This window comes from Parus major, chromosome 5 (assembly GCF_001522545.3).
Source record: "Parus major isolate Abel chromosome 5, Parus_major1.1, whole genome shotgun sequence".
Taxonomy (NCBI): domain Eukaryota; kingdom Metazoa; phylum Chordata; class Aves; order Passeriformes; family Paridae; genus Parus; species Parus major.
The window spans coordinates 13,154,555-13,178,210 of NC_031774.1; the positions used below are offsets into that span (position 1 = coordinate 13,154,555).

The 23,656-nt window shown below is 40.1% G+C and overlaps 1 protein-coding gene across 3 annotated transcripts in view; it reads right to left on the bottom strand.

Moving 5' to 3' along the window:
* Positions 1 to 9,185, bottom strand: part of ABCC8 (ATP binding cassette subfamily C member 8) — a 73,005-nt gene extending 63,820 nt beyond the window's left edge. For all 3 annotated transcript variants that reach the window (XM_015631483.1, XM_015631488.2, XM_015631485.1), the window contains exons 1-3: positions 8,939 to 9,185; positions 7,461 to 7,602; positions 4,695 to 4,816 (exon numbers count right to left, since the gene is read on the bottom strand). In XM_015631483.1, coding sequence (XP_015486969.1) covers positions 4,695 to 4,816; positions 7,461 to 7,602; positions 8,939 to 9,134 — 460 coding nt within the window. In that variant the 5' untranslated portion in view covers positions 9,135 to 9,185. The remainder of the gene's footprint in view (positions 1 to 4,694; positions 4,817 to 7,460; positions 7,603 to 8,938) is intronic.
* Between the last annotated feature and the right edge of the window lie 14,471 nt (positions 9,186 to 23,656).

Sequence of the window (23,656 nt, forward strand, 5' to 3'; positions counted from 1 at the left end):
TTAAGGAAATGCCTCCAAGGGTTATATTTTTTAAAATAAATCTTCAATTGCTGCTGTATCTGCCATGGTGCAACAGATGGAATGAGCTCTAACTGCCAAGAAAAGCTTGGATGTGTTTTGCACGTGTCTTGCTGGAACACCAGAGAAAGACTTCCACCAAGGCATCAGCAACTGTAAGTCTAGCTTAAATATGGATAATCAGAAGGAAGCTGCATAAATTTCAAAGAATTGGTGGTGTTCCAGCTACCCTGAGGCACCAGAAAGCACCCTGGAGATGTACTCTGGGGCTACCCCTTTCCAAGCAAAGCTAAATTCAATGCAGAGAATCCGTGTGAGATTTGGGACTGCCAGAAATGAAGTTAAAACCTCTCCTTTAAATGAGGACAGCGAATGGAACAATAAGGAACACAGTGCATTAGGACATTTGCCAAGGGAGCCTCTCTTCCTCTAAAACTAAGAGGCCAGTTCATAAGAGGAAAACACTGAGTGGTCAGGCATTTGTGCACTGCACTTCAGTGGCCAATGCAGTTGTGGAGAGGGTTTAAAAGATATACTTACCAAATTTCTCTGATACAACTTTAGCTTTTTTATGTGAGGCTTCCTACCATCTTCCCAACTTAGATTGCTTCTCATCCTGTATCAGACTGCTTCCTTCCTCTGAGGCACTATTCCTCCCTATTTACAGTGCTTCCGACTATAAAGTCTCACTTCATCCAAGAATTACATTCCATGCTGTTCTACTCTTAACCACCTTTATTTGTTAATTGTTGTTTTGTCTCATTCCTCTAACAGGCAGAGAACACATCCCTTTTAGAATGAAAGGGACTTAAACACTGAGCACTGAAAATATCCACCAGTAGAGGACTTCCAAAAAAATTACCAAGCAAACAGGCATTTATGCATGTCTTGAAATTATAAATAAGAACTAGCAGAGCCATTCTCCTATTTGGGGTTTAAACAAGGGTCTATATGACCTTTTATTATTATTGTTATAACATTAATTTATCTTTTATCTTAGCAGTATTAAAAACTGCCAAACAACATGCTTAGGTGATAAACGGCCACTTGCTGTCACACTTCCTTAGAAGCATTTGAATTTACTTGGTTTGTCACTTTTGAATACAAGTGTGTCTAATCTGATCTGGAGAATGATCACAGGCCACTCAAGGCTCCTTGGAAAATCCAGTCGTGGGTCTATTCTTTATAGATGATGCTTTTATCATCTGGCTGGCGAGTACATTTTGGCTGAAAGTTTTTAGAAATTATCTCTGAGAACATCCACTGGACTGAACTGCAAAGTGATCAGACCACAGAGGCATGCTTATATTTACTGCATTGCTTTAGATCTATTCTAGATGCCTAAATGACCGTCCTTTTTCTTGGGCCATGTAAGATAACTCAACCCACAACACTGGGGTGTAGATTCTTGCCTGCGCCACACACCTCTGAAAAATAAGGCAATGCACAACTCCAACTCTTCTACACTTTTATTGAATTAAGGCCAATCTAAAAAGCAACACATTTAACTGGATGGGATTTATTAGTTAACCTGTGCCTGTTTGGAGAGAATAAGCAATATTTTTATGCAGGAACTTGCATTTTAGAGAATAAACTAATTCCAAGGGAAACAATTACAGTGCAAAGGGACAAAAATTTTTAATAAGAAAAATAGATCCCAGTCTAATAGTAATAAGACAGTCATATAATTAAGATTAGTTTAAAAAGACAATTTTTTTAAATAAAAAAATTAATATGTTCCCACACTACCACCCATTTCAGATTAAAACCTCAAAGTCCTGTTGTTATTTCATATTTTTCTCCTATTATTAATTTTTGAGGTTTATTTACTTTCAAACAAATAAACTAACTTAAAAAATGTGGAATCAGATGCTTCCATTCAGTTGTGTATTTTAAACAATCAAGAAAGCAGCAGATTTTCCAATCCAGTATGAAAACTATTCTAAAATGAGTCCTGCTTAACTGTACTGCAATGTAAATGTAATGCAACCATGTGGTGCAAAGAGCATCAAAATTAGCATTATTATGAGAGTGCCCTGGTAAACAGTACCACATGGAACACGTATATTTGTTGAAATATAATTACAGATCAAACTCATACTAAGAAGAACAAATTCAGACCATATCTAAGTGTTCCAACAGTTGGGACCCTCAACTGCATTCACTAACTCAATCATTAGCTTCAGTGAATAAATATTCCAAACCTTGTCAACTTCTTTTTTTATAAGAAATACTAAGAATGACTACTTCAAAATAGCCAAGTGCCTGGGCTAAAGCTGAAAGGCAGGGTCAGGATCAGTAGAGGAGCTTTGAGTCCTTTCACATACCCAAGGAAACACACTAATCCCCATGTCTGTCATGGTATCTGCTTCTTACTTGTTTATGAAGAGCTACAAATGGATTTGGTTTCTTTAAGGCACAGCATAAAAAGGATATTTAAAAAAAGAACACGTCTCAAAATTTCACAGGATTTGAAAATTTCACCCTGTTCAGAATTAATGAACAGATCTTTAAGGGTCCACTGCTCTGCATCAGTGAGAGTTCCCCTGCTGGGATTAATAGGTTTTGGATAAGGCTCTGTTAGTCTTTGCTTTAAACAGCTACCAACTCTCTGCAGCTGTGAGCATTCATCCTGCAGCTGAGGCAGATGATGCCCTGCAGTTTGCTGGAAATTCACTGATGCTCAGAAGCAACAAGATGTCACATCAGCTCTTCTGCTTTGCTCTGTTGTGTGTGCAACAGACCTCTTTTACACAAGCCCTGTTTCCCATACATCCAGCAAAAAGTTTATCACCAACTTTAGCTTTCCCTCCTGGTTCTCATTTACCTCATAAAATGAGGCTCTAAAGCAAAGCTGCTTCATGGCCACACTGCACTCTAGTGGGTTGACAGCTGAGTAAAGGTATAATTTAACTATCCATACTGGGCTCGTTTGCATGAAGTGCTCATTGCTTTGTCCCAGATGTCAATACAGAGTAGTTGCAAGTAAGATTAAAATATGAGAATCCTCACAGTTTGTGCAGTTAAGAACAAAGGATAGAGACTTCCAGAAATGTCTGTCCTAGGACAAAAATAAAATAAAATAAAAAAAAAAATCAAAGACCATCTGCTTGTGAAGACTTTGGACTAAAATTCAATTCAGACAAACTAAGTGGGAAAGACTGTGATGGTCTAATTTTCTTTTTTGCCTAAGAGCTAATAAGACCAGGTTTTCTGAGGGAGTCTATTCCTTGGAAATACTTGCAAAATTAAAATTCATCCATAATAAGTAAGTGTTGGTATTGTTGGTACTTTTTAGTATTCAAGTATTATCCAAAGTTTATCCAGCATCAGCACTCTAAACACTGAAAAACATTATCATAAAAAGGAAATCTCTACTGAGCACAAATTATGCAAAAATGGGTAATCAACTACCAGCTGTAACTTTGTGCTACCCTTCTCAAAGACTTAACAGCAGGAATGTGGTAGTGACACTAAATTATTTAACACTGCATTATACATCTGAAATAACAACAAAAAGCTCAAACAACAAAACAACCAAAAAAACAAAACCACAAAAATCACTGCTTGCTTTACAGGCAACTCTAACAGCCAGCAATGCTTCCTGAGGCATAATGCCTTCCTGTGAGAAGGCATTAAAAAGACTGGGTTTACTTACTTAAAAAGCAATTAATGACCTCACCTGTTCATAAAGGATAAAAAAGATCCTACTTAAAAGAAAGGTACAAGAAGAAAAGCAGTCCCAAATGAGAAGACATAAAGGTTGCTAAGCCTGGATACAAATCTAAATCTTTGGAGAACAATTTTTTTTTCAGGAGTTACAGCCTGAACAGATCTGCAGAACAGGATTCTCACCCCAACATGTAGTTCAAAAAAACATTCAGTACTTAAAAACTTCCTTAAATCTAGTTATTACTGACTTTTCCCCACCTGACAAAAACTAGAACAAAACTTTGATACACAGAGCTACAGTGGCACTAGCAGGATCTATTGATACAAAAATCCAGCTCAAACAAAATTTGATGAGCCAGGATCACCAAAGAAATAACAGGTAACAGAATGTGACTAAGCATGTAGACATTCCCAGCCTGCAGCCTACTTAAACAGATGAGAACACATCAACAACTGCATGACTGTCAGCAGCAATGGATTTTCTATAGCTACAGTTTATTCGCAATCCTGCAAAATACCGAGTAGATTAGGTAGTTCATAGCATTTTTCATTCAAAAGGCCTAAAAGCAGTTTTCAGAGGGAGTTTTAGAAACATGAAGCAAGAACAAGTAGACAAAGTAATATATCCATGACTAAAAGTCAGGGATGTCATTCCTTAACTCTGTGCATATTTCAACAGACCACTCACACAAAGATTTCTTCACTCTTACATCACACTTACACACAACAGGCTGACATGCAAGGGGTTTGGATTTAGAGTTAATGATTTCCCACGCTACTTTTCCCACAGTAGCAGTTTTTCCTAGAGAAGTCTTTGGCTCACTGAATCCCCGAGAACACTACACAGACTATTATTAGAAGATAAATGCATTAAAAATAATTAAATGTCTGAGTATACCTAGAGGGGTAGCTTTGATCACACAGGACCGCAGTGACCTGTCACGGAGGAAGCAGACACACAGCACCACAGCCACACTTCCAAGTGCATAGATTTTGAGACATACCTATCAACAGTTTGGGGAAATTGGATGTTTCAATATTGTGGTAATAGACAACCGATGTGATGGCTGCCAGGAATGCCATTCCAGCCGGCATGTACAGGTGTAAGTGGCGGGATTCAGAAACCCTTTAAAGCAAAAAAAAATCTGTTAAAGTCAAACCTATCAGCTATTTAAATGCTTCCATCTTAATTCATGAACTGTATCCTGTTCCCAGCTCTGATGTAAGATTTTCTAGAATGAGTTATGGATGCAAACCCCTCCAAGTTTTAATTGAACTTTTGCTCCTAAATCACACAGTTGGATTTCAAATTCTTCCCTTGTGCTGAAAATGAAAGGTGTATACTCCCTATTTCCTACCAAAACCAATTGGAACACTGTCTAAATTAGGACAAGCATCTCATCTCCAAAATGAGAAAAGTTAATTTAAGCTAAACTAGTTTGGGAACTGTCCATCAAAATATGCATATAAGACCAACTGACAGCACAGTTCAATATTTTCTACAGAAGCATTTTCTGGAAGTGTTTCATTTTTTTCAGTTTAAAATAAGGAACAGCACCAAAGCACGGGAATTACTTACAGTGAATCTGTCTTCAGTGACTGGAAACAAAAAAACCCAGACCTTTAACAGAATCATACACCCTTCTGTTTTGTCCTATAAAGGAAAACCATGCTGATGCTTTGCTCTATGTAGCAGCAGAAGGGGTCCTGCCAAATACAGCCCTTTGGGAATATTGGAATTGTTGGGCAAGCTGTTGGTTTGTGAAGCATTCAAGAGAAATATGTTTTCCCCTCCTACTTATTTTCTCTTCCTTCCCTCTCCCCTTTTATTTCTTTCAAAAAAAGCATGTAATGCTCTATGGTATCATAGGCTACACTTTCCTCTGTTTCCCAGCCAGTTTCACTAGAAAAGGCACCAGGATGACTTCAGGACACAAACATTCAGGAAAATTCACACCTTGTCCTCTGAATGGATTTCTTCTTGCTGCATCAAACACTACTTTTGTGGAGTTTGGAGAGACAAGAAGAGCTGTGCCGGGAAGGAGATGAAAGATCATCACAGGACATCACATTTCTGAGAGCAGAACATTCCAAATGTCTAGCAGAACCACATGAGCTCACGACAACCTTTTCCTGCATCTCTGCTCTAGAAAGGAGAGCCTTCCCTCAGTGAAGATTGTGGTGAACTTCAGTCAGTGCTCATGACATGTGAGCTGAAGCCATGCTCACGTGTCATGAACACTGACTTTCTCTTGCTGACAATAGGTGGATGTCAACACAGCAAAATGAGAAAAGATTCTCTGAAATTCCCAGTAATGCCAGGAGGTTTTGTACACCAGGGCTGAATTCTCAGCAAGGACAAAAAAAGCCAACAAGAACAGATTTCTTCAGACAGCCGAAGCTTCAGTAGGTAACACTGCAGCAGTGGGAGGTTTTTTAAAATCTGTTTATTTCACAGTTGCTGGAATTCCCCTATATAACTGCACCTCCAATAGGCCACTTCTATTGCTGAGATGCTAAAGCCTTTAGCACCCAGTTGCTGTCAAAAGAACTCACCACCATGATCCATTTTGGTTCTTAGAAAGCTGATCAGTCTCAAAACTCTCTTCTATTCACTGGAGCCCTTGCCAGCCTGCTGAGTGCTTGGGAAGCACGACTGTGGGTTGGCACTCCCCCAGCAGAGCTCCAAGCTTTGATTCTCATCAGGTGACACCTATTACTTAACAGCAGTGTTCTGAGTCAAGTTAAATAGCAAATAAATGTAATAAGAGGCATTGCTAACCAGAAAAATAAAGGAGAAAACTCAAAGTAGGAGATTTCGCTCTGAGCATCCCACACCCTGATAACTCTGAATAAGCAAGAGAAAAAATCAGCACCAAGAAACATCCTATTTATATATGTTTAAGAGAAGTTAAAATAATAATGATGATATCATTTTCTACACCAGAAGTCTGCAGTGCATTTCACACTGGTTGGTGGATACTCGTTACATGGATGGCTAATCAGGGAGGATTTGTTCTATTTAATGAGGAGCTTCTATTTCATAATCCTTGGGTTCAAACTCATAATTGTTATGAAAAATCATGCCTCTCTTCATAGTAAGAGATCATATTCATTGTTATATAATTAGTTTTTTTCATAATAAATCACTTTCCTGTATCACTTGTTTCACTTGGAATAATTTTTTTCCACAGATTTCTGTTTAGTGACATCCTAAAGCTGAATAACAGATGATGGCTCATGCTCACATAATATGAGCTGCTCTGCTCCAGGTAACATAGGAGACATAGTGCACAATCATCAGAAGAGACTCTGCGAGGGCTGACATAAGGCCCAGCAGATTAATTTCTTTCACCAGCAGATTTATTTCTTTCATTTAGATGAAAATAACTCAGTTTGGGGTGAATGGTGTGACCTACTGTGCACATGGGAATTCCTCCTAAGTAAGGGCTGTGGGACTTGGACATAAAATGTATCATGAAAATGTCACCATTTGCTTGAATCGTTAGGATTTATCTATGATTACTCTTTGGAAAGATAGCATCATTAAGCTGAACTGAAAATTATTAAGGTCAGTTGTGCATGTGTACATCACTTGGCAAGGTCTGTGGAATTTCTGATTCAAGGTTGGTAGGTTAATCAGGAAGAAAACAGATTGTATGTTCATAACCACAAGGAATATGGTTTAGATAAGAACTCAGGGAGGAAATATCTACCCTGAAACCTTTAAACTGCTCAGTGCTACCAGGAGAAGGCAGACATACACTTACCCATCAGACACTATGCCCTCTGCAATTTCACACACTAGCACAAACAAGAGGATAAAAGTCAGTATCCAGCGTAAATTATGGCCAGGAAAATGAAGCCATGTGCTATGATGTATATGTACTTTGGAACTCTGACTTCCCCATCCTAAAAGAGAAAAGAGAATTATAGAGAGCTTTCTTAACAAGAGTGACACACAAAGCTCCTGCTTACAAAAAACCCAAAACTGTATATGTAACAACCTTGCAGACCAACATTGACACACCTGTGTAATTAAACATGCACGTATTTGAATATTATGTGCTCTCATTATCTCAATTCATACAGAATAAAATCAATAATTCAGACAGGACATAGCCATAAATTCCGATACTTCTAGCAACTGACTATCAAGTAATTACATGCACTAAACATTTTTCAAATCTATTCACAGCTTAAACGATTAACAAAGTAACGTTTTGACAAATACAAACACCTTAATAAACACACTAGTTCTTTTCCCTTCAATTCTTTAAAAATGTTTTTTTTAAAAAAAAAAAAAGAAAAAAGGGTGTGAAGCTTTATCTCGTGAAAAATTAGCAATACCGACAGATTCCAGATAAATGCAGAGAAACCTAAGCAAGAAAAGAAAAAAAGGTCCAGCTTCAGCTGACCCCATTTTCACAGTCGTGCTGGCTATTTCCTCACCGGACCTTTCCCACTCGCCAGGAGCGGATGTTACTCCGACCCGTGCCGTGGTTCTCCGCGGGCCGCTCCAGGTTTGGAGGAGGGTACCCGGAGCAGTGACAGCCCCGTGCGCTGAAGCACCGGGCCACCTACCGGCCCCGGAGGGCTTGTGACATCAAATCACAGCCGCCTCAGGCACCGCAGCAGCCACCGCCGCGGGGCAGGACGTCTAAAGTGGGGGGGGGGCGCCAGGTGCCTGTGACCCCGCGGTAATTGTTGGGAGTAACATTTCATAAAGCAACACTTACTTGTCAGGTTTCCCAGGCCTTAACAGCATATTTATTTCTACTTCCCGGGCTGCCGGTCAAAACGGGCAGGGTAAATCCTGCGATGTCCTCCGGCACCACCCGTTCCAACCCTGCCTGCGCAAGGGCTTTCACCTGCGGGGAGCCCCGCGGGCTGCCCCGACAGACGGGGCTGGGCCCCGCTGCCCGGGCGGACAGCGGGACGGGCGGGGGCAGCCCGGGGAGAGGCAGCTGCCGGAGCATCCCGCAGCTCTCACCGCATCCCAACACCACGGCAGCCTCCCCGAGCGGCACGGGGGCAGGGCCAGGCCGGGACACGGCAAGGAGAGGCCAGGCGGGCGGGGGGAAACGCGGCACACGCGCGGCAGCGCGGGGGAGGGAAACCCACGGCGAAACAAAGCCGGGAGGGGGGACGCGGCAAAGGAGCACCGGAGACAGAGGGGCAGAAGGAAAAGGGGGACAAATAGGAGAGGCACAGGCGGACAGGGGAAGGGAGAGCCGCAGACACCCACCGATGAAGAGGATGGGGAAGGTGATGAAGAGCAAGAAGACGTGCGGCACCACGTTGAGCGCATCCACGAAGCAGCCGTTGTTGAGCACGCCGTGGTCCACGTTGTAGGCGGTGGAGTTGCCCTCGTCGCCGCAGAACGCCAGGGCCATGGCGGGACCCTGCGCGCAGCCGGGCGCCGCCTCCGCCTCCGCGCACATCAGGCGGGGCCGGCGCGGCCGCGGCTCTGCCCGCACCTGCCGGGAGCGGCGGCGGCCCCGGCCCGGCCGCGGCCCCGGCCCCGCGCTCCGCCCGCCCCGGCGCTGCCCCGCCCCGGCACCGCCCCCGAACGGCCCCGAGCGGGGCGCTGGAGGAGCGCGGCGGGGACGGGGGTGGGAGCGATGCGAACGCCCCGTGACAGCCCTCGGTACCCCGGAGCGCCAGAGCCGCGTTCCAGAGCTCTGGGGGCTCGGTATTGAGTGCTTTGCGCACCGTTAATATGACAGAACATTAAATATCTAACGCTAAATTAGTGATGACAGAGGAATTACATGACAGATCACAGGAAGTGTGTTTTTCAACCTTATCGGCTTTTGCTTTTTTCTCCACTATGATAAAGATATTAGATTAAGTCACGTATTCATCCATACCCTCCTCCCAAAGGAGACTTCAACATTACATCCTGAACAGCTGTTGTGTTTGTGCCTTACTATTTTTCACCCCTGAGTTAAACCCAAACAGTTTCCCCCCCTCTACCAAAATTGCCTCAGTCTCTGAGAATCAGATCATTAATTTGAGTGGGCTCCAAAAAAAATCATTTTTATGTACACCAAAATAATCTACAAATCAAACTTTCCAAACACATTTTTTTTCTTGAGTAGAAGTTAGACTCAGCTAAGCCAAAGCCAAATAAAAGCTCTGAGCAAATACCTCTCTGCTGGGGGATAGCACTGGAAAGTAAAATGTGATGTGCATCAGAAATCTGCACCTGGCACACACTTCCCAGCACAGACTGAATCAATGTCCAAGATTCAAATGTCTCTGGGGTGTAGCCATGAAGTACTCAACAAAAAAGATTCATCACCAAATCGTTTCTTTTGGAGCTCCTTTCATTGCTAGTCATGCCTTTCCCTTGCTTTGCTGAGTATCTAACACAACTTGCTGCATCCTACAAAGAGAAATGCAAACAAATAATGCCCATTTATCCAGGCTGCACTCTTCAATGAAAAAGCTACAAGTTGGCTAAATGCCTCTAAGGGAAATGAGCCCATAAATGAAAAATTTCCTTCTCCCTTCAACATAACAGAGTACATTCAATTTCTAGGACAGACAGCTTCACTAATAGACCTGAAAATTACTTTTGTCATGCTGCTTTCATTGATCTTGATGTTGGACAGGAGCAAAGAAAAAGCAATTCTCTGCATGGAACTTTATTTCCTATATATGGTCTTTTGGAACTACAGCAGTGTGGTTAAGAATAAAAATTAAAAGGCAAACCCCAAGCCAAATTCTGTATGTATTCTCAAATGTGAAAGTTACACCCACATTGGAAAGAATCCAGCATTCATCTGAGCTTCTGGTCAAGCTCAGCTCTGTTATCCAAATAGTTATTTAATAAACAGTATGAGCAGTTTACATGCAGATAATTTAAAAGTAATTTCTATTTTAGCATTTCCTGAGTCCCCAAGTGACACAAGATCTCTGTGTTACACATGAAGAAAGAGCAACAATAAACTCTTGCCAGTTTACACTCTGGGGGTTGAAATCATGGTTAAGATTTGAGGAAGAAGTAGCTGTGCCCAGAGAATTTGACACAGAAATTAAAGTTTGACATCATCTCTAAAGATCTCTAAAGAAATCCAAAAACATGTACAACCTCTGCATGTTTTCTGAACCTTTAGACCATCTTCCTTTACTACAAGGTGTCAATCACAACATCACAGAAAACGGTATCTCAAATAACAAAACATCAGGGAACTCCATGGTTTTGAATTTGAAATTTATCTTTTCAATGATTTTCAGGCACAGCCTGGATTACATGGTTAATGTGGTGGCTTAAAATTAGTGTTCTCAGTTCAGGTCCTACATGAGATCTGCACCTGCCACAGAGCTAAAGCTGAGTCAGAAATGTGTTGGCACCCTGAACAGAAAGATGGTGATTTAAATGGGGAATTAGTGACTTAATGAAATACAAAAAAAACCCCCAGCCTGACAGAAATCAAAACAGTTGGTTAACTGAAATTGGTAAATTGAGCATTCACTGCAATAAATAGGGACACAAACTCTTTAAATAACTCACACTTCTAATAACAATGTTCCAATTTTGTCCCTACTTTTGCAATGAAATCAAGTGAGTAATCTGGACAAATACTGGTCTTGCTTACTAAAGCATCAAATAATTTCTTTTTCACACACACATGGTGAAACAGACATTTTGTGACTTTTGCAAAATAATGCTAAGACATAGTTTGATTCTTTTCTTAGGAAAGGCTTAGATGTCACTGTGGTGTCTAAGGACTGAACCCCATACTATCTCTGCTGGTCCTGTGGGCTTTGGGGCAGGTCACAGAGGAATAGAATAGTTTCTTTCTCAAAACTGTGATTTCATGAAGCTTTGTGAAAGCAGAATTCCTTTTCAAAGTACAGAAAAGGTAAAGGAAATATGAAACCAACAGGTAGACAGCCATGTTTATCTGCATGTTGCAAATGCAACTTAATTTTCCACTGAAGTTCCTTTACATCTTATTTCTCTTTCTTCTGAATATTTTCATCTCACCAGAAGTCAGTTTCCTACTTCATTATTTCAGTGTATCTATTAGAAATGACACATCAAGTTAAATGCTGGTAGCCACTAGCACATTCAGTAGGTGACTGGAAATATTTTGAAAGCATTTTGATTATGTAAAATTGATTTCCAGAGAGACAAGTACAATACTTTTAACTCAAGGAAAAGCCACTTTTTATGCTTGCCTTGGAATTTGACTTTGTCTACAGGATACAGAAAAGTCTTGGTTTTGTGGCAAAGCACCGACACTTTGGAGACACAGATATTCATTTATGTGGGAGGTTTAATTTTTCTTTCTGCTCTTGTAATTTGTTCCTCACTTATTCAGCTGCTTCACACTGACCTCTCTTTTTCATCAAGGAAATGCTCTCTTCCTAAAAATCATGGTTTGCTACTGTAGATCACTCTCCAGCTTTGTGCTTTTGTTTGCATCTAGAAACACAGATAGAAAAGCCCGCAAAGTCTTGAAAATTCTAAACAGCCACGGCCCTTGTTCAAAGCTATGATAATTAGGAATATAAATTTAGACATCTCGCAGGAAAAATTCACTTTCTTGCGTATTTTAAAGTCATTAATGGGACAAATTATAAATAGGAAATCTTAGGGAAGAAATACTAACAAAGCAAATTCTCATTGTGATTTGGAATTAGCTAAACAATATGCACTAAACTATGACTTCTGGTTCCTATTAAATTCTGCTCTTAGAAGAAGAGAGAAAAAGCAATATACATGTGTGGGAGGAAGCTACCAATCCCTTTCTGAAGCACATTGGGAAAGGTTGAGGGAAAAAATGGGAGAAAATCACCTCCAGAGAAAAGAGTGATTTTATTCTTGTGGAACAAAGAGTTCCATTCTATCATTTCAGAGAAGAAGTCATTTAATAACAACAACAACAAAATTTCTTTGAAAAATAATCTAAGGTGCTGCTATTAAAATTCATGCAATAATTATACACATACTCATAGAATAAGCATAAGCATACTCATAGAATCCTAGAATGTTGGGTATGGAAGAGATCTTAGAGAACATCCAGTTACAACTCCCCTGCTGTGAGCAGGGACACCTTTCACCAGAGCAGGTTGTCCAAAGGTCCATCCACAGCTGGTCTGGCCTTGAGCACTGCCAGGGATGGGGCATCCACAAATTCTCTGGGCAACCTGTGCCTCACCATCCTCATAGTGAAGAATTTCTTGACATCTAAACAAAACCTTCCTTTTTTTGGTTTAATAATTGTGCAGACATTCACAGAAATAGCTGTTTTTTTCTCTAAATAAACCTTATTAATATTTAATTACTGTCCCTCATTAAAAATGAAGAAAGAGCTTATGAGTAAGCAGATCTATCTTTGAGTGGAAACAAAATGCAAACTCTTTGTTGGGCGATCATCTTCAGGCAAACACTCACACAAGTGTTTTAGATTGGAACAGCTCAAGCTTTAAGTGTGTTCAGACATCTTGTGGCTTCAGCCACATCAACGACCTCTATCATTAAGTCATTTTATGAAGCACATTCTCCAACATTCAATATAGCATTCAGTTAATTAATCTTGCTTTGAACTAGCTCCTGAATTTAACAGTAGCTTCTTGTTTCAATAGAGCCAGAGCAGGGCTGACTTGGCACCTGAAACCCAGTGGAAAATCTCACTTTTCTGTTCATTCACTCTCCTTTGCAGTGTTAAACAAACACAGACATATTTGGGGCTACCTGGCACAACTCAGGGTGAATCACCTGAAGGGCTGCAGGCTACTTCCCTTACCAGCCTGACCTAAGGATATTCCTGATGCTCCCGTGCCCTCCTGAATCACTAGGTTTGTCCACAACAGAAACAACGCTAAACCAACTTTCTTTTCACTCCTGACTCTCCTTGTGCACAGATGAACTTTTACAATCTCTGCATGATTTCACTGATCACCTCACACCTTAGTTTCATCTCCAGTATCTAAATGTCTTGAGTACTCCCTGTGTAGTACTTGTACTACAAGTGTTGTGCTTTCCTCAGGGGAATAAGCTGAGTGCTGTGAACTAACCTGTGCAAATAAACAGCTCGCGTATTGGCTCCAGTGTGGTATTCTTCAGCAAATGTTATTTTAGTTACTGATTCAGTTCAATGCTATTATGATGCTTGCCTTGTATATGGGCTCTTGTATGTAAAAGATTATTCTGCCTGTTTATACTAAAAGAATTACACACACTAACAAATAACCATAACAAATATCCAGCACTAATTTCCAAAAGATAACACGGCTAAAAGGCACTGGCCTTTCTTGGAACCCTTTCAAAACTACAAATTAGACTGAAAACTAAGATTTGAATTGTTTTTTGAAGATTATTAGAAACAAACCAAAAATATCATCCTTTCCTTTTCAGAATATAAAATGGTTTTCTGCTCAGGCATACAGAGTTTTAATTAGTTGATTTATTTATTGACCAGCAGGAATTGTTCCAGGATATCCTCAATTTCTCAATTGACACAACAATTAGAGAGAAACAAAGCAATCAGTTCTGATTTGGATTTGGAATGTGTTTATCTTGTGCCACTATTGAAAAAAATTATGCAGAAAATTAACAAAATGGTTGCTGTAGCTTAATGAAGTTTTGCACTTCAAAATTTTCTTCTATTTATTTTTAGTAGGTTGCAATATGGCATTTATTCTGTCTCCTAAAATAATGACAAAAAATCATATTATGGATTCATTAAAGAAACCAAAACATAAGTATGCCCAAAAGGTATGTTCCTGTATAGCAAATACTTTTAATTCCCTGTAGTGATTTATCACATACCTAATTAATTTTAAAAGGTCTATTTCAGGAGACATTCCTCTTGAGTTCAGCCCACATGCAGACTACATTTGGGATTTTCAGAGGCTCAAGGGATTTAAAACAATCAATACCCATAAAAAATATAAAGAAAATAAATTTAATAGTTTAGTAATTGAACTTACAGCCAGTAGTATTTTTTTCTATCTTTTTTTTCTATTTTCATGATGATTTGAACCTGAAACCCATTATCTCTGGGAGTAGTACAGTGTTGTTTTTTGTACAGCAAAGAGCTGTACTTGGATTTGTAGGTGTGAAGCTCTGCAGGAAATTAAATTTTCTATAACAGTCTTACCTGGCAGCAGTAATTCCTGAATATCTTCACTTAGAGCAGATGTTCACAGCCTCAGCCCTCAAACCAGCCAGAGTTCCTCTGCTCTGGGTAACTATTCTTTATATTGTCGGCTTTTAGGAGGAATCAAGTAGCTTTTGTAAAAAGTCAAAAAGTAAGAGATAGCTGTACAACTCCTTCCAGTGTTGGAATTCGATGTTATTTTTCACTCTCTATAGAAAGAGAAAAGTATTTTTTAACATAGTCTATAAATTTGTATAGGAAAGGTAAAAATTTGTAGCAACAATAAGTAAGACTGAGTACCAAACCTTCAAAAATCCCCTTAAGCTGGGAAAAATAATGCAGAGTCAAGGGCTCTAAAACTAGTTTGGATCACATTTAATTAGTGCTTTTAGCCAAAGAAAAGAGGGAAAATTCTAAACTCCTACTCTGAAGCAGCAAATGCAAATAACAGAAAATACCACCATGGCAGTCACATTAACACACAGGAAACAGGCTTTGCTGACACGGGCCAGGCTTCCAGCCTCTGGACAACAAATAGGTTGTCCTTAGGATTCAGGGTCGTGGAGTGTCTCAGCTGCTCATGCAAATGTCACAGGTCCTTCACACTGTGAATAGTACAGAGGAGTCACCTCACCGACTGATAGTGTCCTGGATTTTGAACATACTCCACTCTTACAATTAGGAATTCCTTAAGTGGCTGAAGTAATGGGTGAGTGGGAGTAGTTATTTATTATTATTATTATTCAGAATAATTTTAATGTGTTACACTGTGCAATTACAAGTTGCCTTGTCAAAGAGCAAATAACAGAAACAAGAGCTTTGTACAGCCACAGCATCCCTTGAAACTGAGTGTAGTAGAGAACAGGTTGAAAATAATTGACAGATTACACTCCAGAAATATTTAAAATAAAATACTAGAGCTATCAGCAGTCCTGGCTCACCAGGACTCACCGGGAGGGTCCCAGCTGACTGGAGGTTAAAAATTGTGACACCCATCTACAAAAGGTCAGGAAGGAGGATCCAGGGAACTACAGACCTGTCAGCCTACTGTCAGTGCCCAGGAAGGTCATGGAGCAGATCATCTTGAGTGCCATTATATGGCACAAATGGGACAACCAGGGGATCAGACAGGGGTTCATAAAAGATGGGTCCTGCTTGACCAACCTCATCTCCTTTTATGACAAAATGACCTGCTTAGTAGGTGAGGGAAAGGTTGTTGATTTTCCTATCTGGACTTCTGTCAGTAAAGGACACAAAATGATTCACATGGACACCTTTCAGCGTTAGAACAGGAAAGAACTTACCTTTATTTTCTGACTCCAGTATTTATAGATTCTTGACAATGACCAGGGATTGGATAATTAAATTACTATCTTCCCAATCACACTGGTCATGCGAAACGTCCATCAAAAGATGTTTCTTAGAAGGAATGTGTAAACAACTTTTGTTCATAGAACTTTCATGGGCAAGTAACTAAAACAATGAAAACATTATCAGAAGGTTTTAGTTTTCAGGGCAACAGACTTCAGGAAAATTTCGACACCATTTCCTACAGCATTTTCCTAGAGAAACTGGCTTCTCATGGAGTGGGCAGGGGTACTCTTCATCAGGTAAAAAAACTGTCTGGATGGCTGAGCCCACAGACTGGGGGTGAGTGGATTCCGTCCAGCTGGCAGCCGGTACCAGTGGTGCTCCCCAGGGCTTGGTGCTGGGGCCAGTTCTGGGCCCCTCACTGCAAGGAGGACATTGAGGGGCTGGAGTGAGTCCAGAGAAGGGAAATGGGAGCTGGTGGAGGGTCTGGAGCACAAGTCCTGTGAGGAACAGCTGAGGGAGCTGGGGGTGTTCGGCCTGGAGAAAAGGAGGCTCAGGGGAGACCTCATTGCTCTCTACAACTGCCTGAAAGGAGGCTGTAGCCAGGTGGGGGTTGATCTTTTCCCAGTAACACGTAATAGGATGAGAGAAAATGGCTGAAAGTTGTGCCAGGGAAAGTTTAGATGGGATATTAGGCAACATTTCTTCACCAAAAGGGTTTTCAGGCCCTGGAATATGCTGTCCAAGGAAGTGGTTGAGTCTGCATCCATGGGGTTATTTAAAAGCCATTTAGATGTGGTGCTTCAGGACATGATTTAGTGGTGAACCTGGCAGTGCTGGGTCAAGGGTTGGACTTGATAAGTTGAGAGATCTTTTTCAAACTAAACTATTCTGTGATTCTGCTTTTATTCCTATGTAGGAATACTCTCTCTCTGCAAACAAGAATATTTAGAAGTGAATATTTAAGACATATCAGGAATCTGATGCTGAGCCACACTTACATGCACTATTATGATAAAAGTGGCAGCAACAATTCTAGGTACCTGTATCAGTGCAGGATGTAAAGCAGTTGCAGATTTCTCTATAAGAGCTGCTCTGAACAAAGTATGAGCTATTGGTAAGAATATGATGTGCCTATTATGAAAATTTGTATAATTAAAAAAAAAATCTACATTGTTGTGGTAAAGAAAAAAAAGTTGGAAATGTTCTTCGTGTTCCTTATAATGGTTTCAAAGAGAATAATTCCTGTTTCCTTCAGAAGTAGTTCTCTCAGCACATGTATTAGTTTTTTCTGACTGGCAAAACCACAAGGCTGAAGATAATGTTTTATACTGTAAATCTCTTCTTAAGAGATTTGTTGTAGGTTTCCTGAAAAAAAATAGATATTTTCTCAAAGCTGAATATTTTCCTTTCATAATAGCATATATTGCATTTTCTGAGTCTGTAGCATTAGATAAGGAAACAATATTGACTGGTGAGTGCAGCAGTCAAGTTGTAGTGTGCAAAAACTGTAAACAGAAGTGTGATTGATAGAGCTGAAACCCTGCTGAGGATATAATGAGAATTGACCAGTAGTGTGAATGAATGCTGTGCCAGGTTTTGTAGTTTTTTGAATAAATAGCCTATGTGACCAGGTTGTAAAACATAGCAGATGGAAATGCCTTTCTTTACAGGAATTAGTTTGCAGAGTTTGCAGAGTCTCTTTGGGTGCAGACTCATCCTAAAACAGTCTCAGGTACTTCTCAGCCCAAGTCATGACCCCCAGTAGGTACCAGGGCAGCCATGTGCTGGCACAAACACCCTTGGCTTACCACCTGACACTACAAGGGGATGTGTCAGAACCATCTAGGTAGGGCATAATTCCCACACTCTGATCTTCCCTCCCACATGGAATTATTCCCGATTCTTTCTCTCACGGCTGTAGGTAGCCTTTCTCAGCATGCTTTCCCCAGGCTATATTTGTCTCCTGTGATAAGGCAGCAATACGAGCCAGTGGAAACGTTCTGCACGTCTGCATTTTGGCAGCCCAAATGTGAAGGGCGATGTCAAGTGCTCAGCCATGGAGGTTTTTCACGTGCAACTCTCAGCTGTCTGTTTTCATCTGCAGCTAACAGCAACACAGTGGAGACAAGAACAACCACATCCGTCTGGAGAGCACTGACGAGGGATGATTCTCTCGTGTATAGCAGGGACACATAGTCAGGACATGCTCACAGTAACTGGGCAGAAAAAGTAAGATTGATTGTTACATATTCCCAGTCCTGGAACTGGCCGTGGCTCCTTTAACAAACTGAAATTAAGTTCTGAATTGACCATTCTTTTCACCACATTCTAAAAAATCACTTGCCATTTCCCCATTTGCTCATAGTTTGGGCAGTGAAGGCTCAAGATATTGTAAGATAAAGAAAGGATCATGCTACAACTAGGTAAAAACTCCTCTCTCTTCTACAACTGGGAACACAGCTGACTATAATGATCATTGCCCTGTGACTAATAAACCACATCAATATCAAAGAAAGCACATTTGAGATTTCATACTCAGGTGTTATCTAATTCCTAGGAAAATGGTGATGTCCCTTGTATAAAAATCACTTGCATTGTCCTAGTGCAAAGAAGGGTTAAGTATTTTGTCCCTTTGTGTCATTTATAAATCTAGCCACTTTCCCTCATCTATTTACTATGGTATTTTAAACATCTGTTCATGTACATACAGGTTTAAAGACATCATTAGAAAAAGCAATACAAGGTAATTTTATCCATGAGAAGTTATACTATTTCTGATGTACATCAATAGCATAATAGAAAAAAATCATCTCTGCATTTGTTTTTCTGGCTAGATGCAAAGAAATGTGAATATTGCCACAGTTGACTGCAAACAAACACAACTTTCCTGCAGCAGTACAATATGGGACAAATCATTACAACTTAATGGCAATTTAATACACTTAGTTAACTTCTCCCTGTGAATGATCCAACCACAAAATATGCCCACTACCTCTGTTTCAATCAGCCCTATGAGTGTTAACAGAAATTCATTGCAATCAAATTCTCCAAGAAGAAAAACATTATAAATTATGTTGCACCCACCTGTAAATTCTGAAATGATTGATGAGAAATTTGTAAGTTAGTTGGAGAAAAGACTTGTGTGTCCTCTCCAACTGGATTCTTGCTATATATGTCACTCCTCTGCAATTAGATGGAGCTGCCTGATTTCCACTGAGGAAGAGTATGCAATTTCTTCTGTCCTAGCAGGTTAATAACTTTCAGAGATCTGCTTCACCACAATTCTTTGTGAATAATCAGAACAGGAACATAGATTTCTCCTCTCTTTCCCTCTGTCCTTACTTGTGGTTGGAATTGCTGCTAATTAAAATCTGTTAATGGGTGTCTCTGCTCTGAAAATTCCATATTTTATACTGGGGGGGGAGAAAGAATAACAAAAGTACTGATAGTTGCAAACTTATAATCTACTTAGTTTCAAAGGGTAACTCTGAAAAGTTATTTCACCCTGCCAGGGAAATACTTAATGGAAGATTTTAGTTAAAGCTTCATTTTCTCTGGAGTGCTTCTAAAAGTGTTTTATATCTAGTGTTCTTTGCACTCTGTTAAGTGGCATTAATCCTCAAGAGCCTCAAGCCGGTGCCAGCATGAACATGGGGTCTCAGTACTTAAGCATCCAGAGCTGTTTGGGGGAAAGGCAAAGGCAAGAGAAAAAAATTCAGGAAAAGTAGTTTGAAACTCTCTCGGTTTTATCTGCGTATGTGTAGCTCTGCATAAAGAATAAACATTAACAACTTTCCCTCTCGCTTTCTTACTGTTTAGAAAAGTCCTTGTCCTCAAAAAGGCTGTCTGATTTCTATCTTGCTCAATTTATGTTGGACAAATATCAGTCTCTTTCTCCCAAACTTTACTCTAAGCACCATATAAACAAACTCTGTTATAGCTATTGAAGACTAATGAGTTTTACTGATGTTTGCAAGAGAAATGGTGAGAAAAGATAAGATGAGGATAAACCAAGAAAATGAGCAGTGGGAGCTGGTGGGAGAAATAACTTTTAAAGATTATTTGAGAAAATGAGGAGGAACTAAAATTCAGTATGAATACTAGAACTTTAGCATTGACAAGTTTCCATACTAAGCATGTCCAAGACTAAGGTATCAATGGCCTTCAAATTTTGACTTCAGGCCTCCATCCAGCAAAATACTTAAGCCTGAGTAAGATTATTGAACTCAACCTATGTCAATGGGTTGAGTTTGCTCATATGCTTTAATTTAAGCATGTGCTTAAGTCCTTTGCTTGTTCTAGTCCATGATTTTTTTCTAAGTGGCAAACGTGTATCAAGCACAATTCAGGTGTACAAGGGATACCCATTGCTAATCATGTAGCAGGTTCTGTGAACCATGAAGCGACTCTCTGCAGGACATCAGACTCCACGTTTTTTCCATGTAGACAAACATTCCAAGTTCAACATCAGCCATTCAGCTTTACATATCCAAGAGCTGCCTGTCTGCAACTTACTTATTACTTAATTCCTTAAAACTTCTTTCTAGTGGCTTTTACACCATTATGGTATGCAGCCATCATCACAGCTTGGAGAACACTTTTTTTATTAACTTAAGCCATGATCCTCTGAAGCTTCACATGTCAAAAACTTAATTTCTAGAGAACATAAAATTTACTGATTGCTTTTCCTATGTCTCCTCTGTCTCCACTTCCTCTTTCATCCTAAATAATTTCAGTAGAGAGCAAAAATAGCTCAAGTTATGTTGTTGTAAATATAAGTAGAGCCTGATTCTCTTCAAAGTGTATCCTTCAATGACACATCAAATGTGGATCTAGTGATAGAGGATGAAGTATTCCAGCAGAGGCCCCCAGTATTCCAGCAGAGGCAAACCTCTAGATGCCTCCCCCAGGAAGAAGGAAAGAAAGCATCCTAGTCAATCTCCTTAAAAAAGTTTGCATGACCTGTGAACACGAGACTCCACCTGGAGCCACATCAGATCTCAAGTCTGTAGAAAAGAAATTTTGAAATCAGTTCCAGAAATTTCAGTCAAAAAAACAGAAACCCCCTGACAACAAGGATAAGGGCAAAAGATAAAATTGGAAAACAATAGAAAAACACTGAAGGTCAAACTCAGAATGAGGACCAAATACTTATTATCTTATCATAAATTGATTGCAAGGGACTAATCTGATTTATAATCCTAGGGGTCAGGTTCTTAGATTTAAGACACTGGCTTTTCTACACTAGACCTGGTCCTTGGATAGTATAAAGATACCTGTTCATATCAACAGAGATCACAGGGGGATATTTCTGTGGTAAAAGGTGGCAAAGAATTCCACAGCAGCTACCCAACAAAGCTCACCACACTTTATCAGGGTCAACATACAGCTGAAGCAAACAGGAGGACCTCTATGAACTTCTGCATATCAAGCTCCATACAACCAGATATGCATCCTTTGACACAAAGCCATGATTTTCCACTCTTTTTTTCTTACGGTGAGAGGGATTATAACAATTTACATATATTCAGAGATTATGTCTCATATTTGTGAAGTGCTGAGATTATTTGTACATATGTGCTCCTCAAATTAAGTTGATTTTAAAAACCCTTACTGCTGTATGTACCCCTCCTTATGTTGTACATTTGTTTGTGAATAGAGCATTCTTTAAAAAAAAACACAGCTTCTCTGAAATGTATGCACAGTTTCTAAAAGATGCAATGGCCATGTGATAAACAGTTGCTAAATTATGAATTAGCAGAATGGCAGTAATAAATAGATCAAAGACCTCCCTATGCTAATGTCCTTATGAGCAATAAACCATGGTTTCATTTCCTGTAATGCATGTCATGGTTCTGATCCATAGGGTCTCACATTTTTTGCCTGCACACAGGCACGCACAGGCTCACAGAGCAGATGTGAAAGTCACAAGTCTCTAATGTAATTCATGCTCCAGTTCAGCAGCTGTGGGGGGTTTGCTAAAGACAACGTGGCCAAGAAATTCCTGAGAGAATAAGAATGGTTGTTAACAGTTCTGAGAAAGTCTTCCTCTGGGTTATTATCCCATAGAGAGAGATAGCAGGGTTTGGCCATCTTAACCAAACAAACAGCTATGAGAAACTACACATATTCCCTCTGAGATTACTGCAAATGAAAAACAAAAAACCATCTTCTCTTAAAAGTGGTTTGAAGCAGTCATGATACTATCAGTGAAGTACTTGGACTTCTTCCTGCTTTGTGCATCAGGTCACAGTTTCCATACTCCCAAAGGAAACTGAGCATTGGCTGAACAAGAGAAAGTCCCATTTACTCTTACTGTTATCTTTTCAAAGCTGGCCTTGTTGAACAGGGGTAAGGCATAAGCAGATGTAATGACTGACAGCCACCAAAGAACAATGCAGTAGAAACTCGAAATGGGCACCCCTGTTTAAATTATTTACACCTGGGACATCATTCACACATGTCAAAGTAACTGAAAGTGAAGTTGCTTAAAAAGTGTATTTTCTTGTAGCATTTTCCAGCCCCTTGAGCTAGCTGGAAAATGAAAGATGGGATGCAGTTCTAGGGCACTGAAAATCAGAAATACAGTTAAAAAACTACCTGGCTAATGGCTTAAGGTAATTTTAAAATTTCAGAAATGTCAGACTCCTTTCTCCTGACACCACCTCATTACATTGCCTAGAGAAACACAGGTTAAACTCTCAAAGCAACATTTTCTTAATATACCTGTAGTACTGAGCAGGAACTATTTCCTCAACTGCCTCTCATGCATTTTAAGCTGTATCCAAGCAAATCAAGTTAACAGGGTAGATGGGGAGAAGACAATTCTGTGACTAAGAAGGCTACAACTCAACTGCTGGTACTCCCACAGATCTCCCAGCTCCATCTTCTGTGCTCCTTCTGTCTGAACAAATAACAGCAGTAGAAATAGTTCTGTGTTATGTTTCTTAGAGTGCTGAGACAGTGTTTAGCACAATCAAGCACTGAAGTTCTTTACTGGTGCATTTTTGTGGCTCTCTATGTGCTGGTACAAAACATCTGAGCAGCCCTTGAGAGAACACTGGATAGCACCATCTATCTCTCTGATGCATTGTCATATGGTCCAGATGGTTGCAGTATGTAGGCAACTGGGAACCAAAGCAGCAGGAGAAGTACATCCTGCTGCAATTTCCTTCTGGTGCTCATCTTGATGCATTCAGCATTTAGATTAGTTTGTGCTTAGGAAGTCTACTGGCCTGGGTAGATGCACGCTAAGACCTAGCAAAAAAGTACACTGTAGCAACTGTGGTAGCTTGCCAACTATCGAATTATGAGATTTGCCCCAAAAAACTCTGTAAAAGATTACTGCAGCTCAGCCAAGGGAAAATTGCTTTTGGTGCAGAGTGAATTCTGAATTCCACAAGGGTGGCAATCTCTTGCAAGTAGGTCTGTTATTGAAGAAAAGCGTAGAAATCTGTGTGCTTTAGCAGATTAACTATTACTATGATGTACAAACCCAGAGACAAATAAGAAACTAGACTTCTTCCATTTGG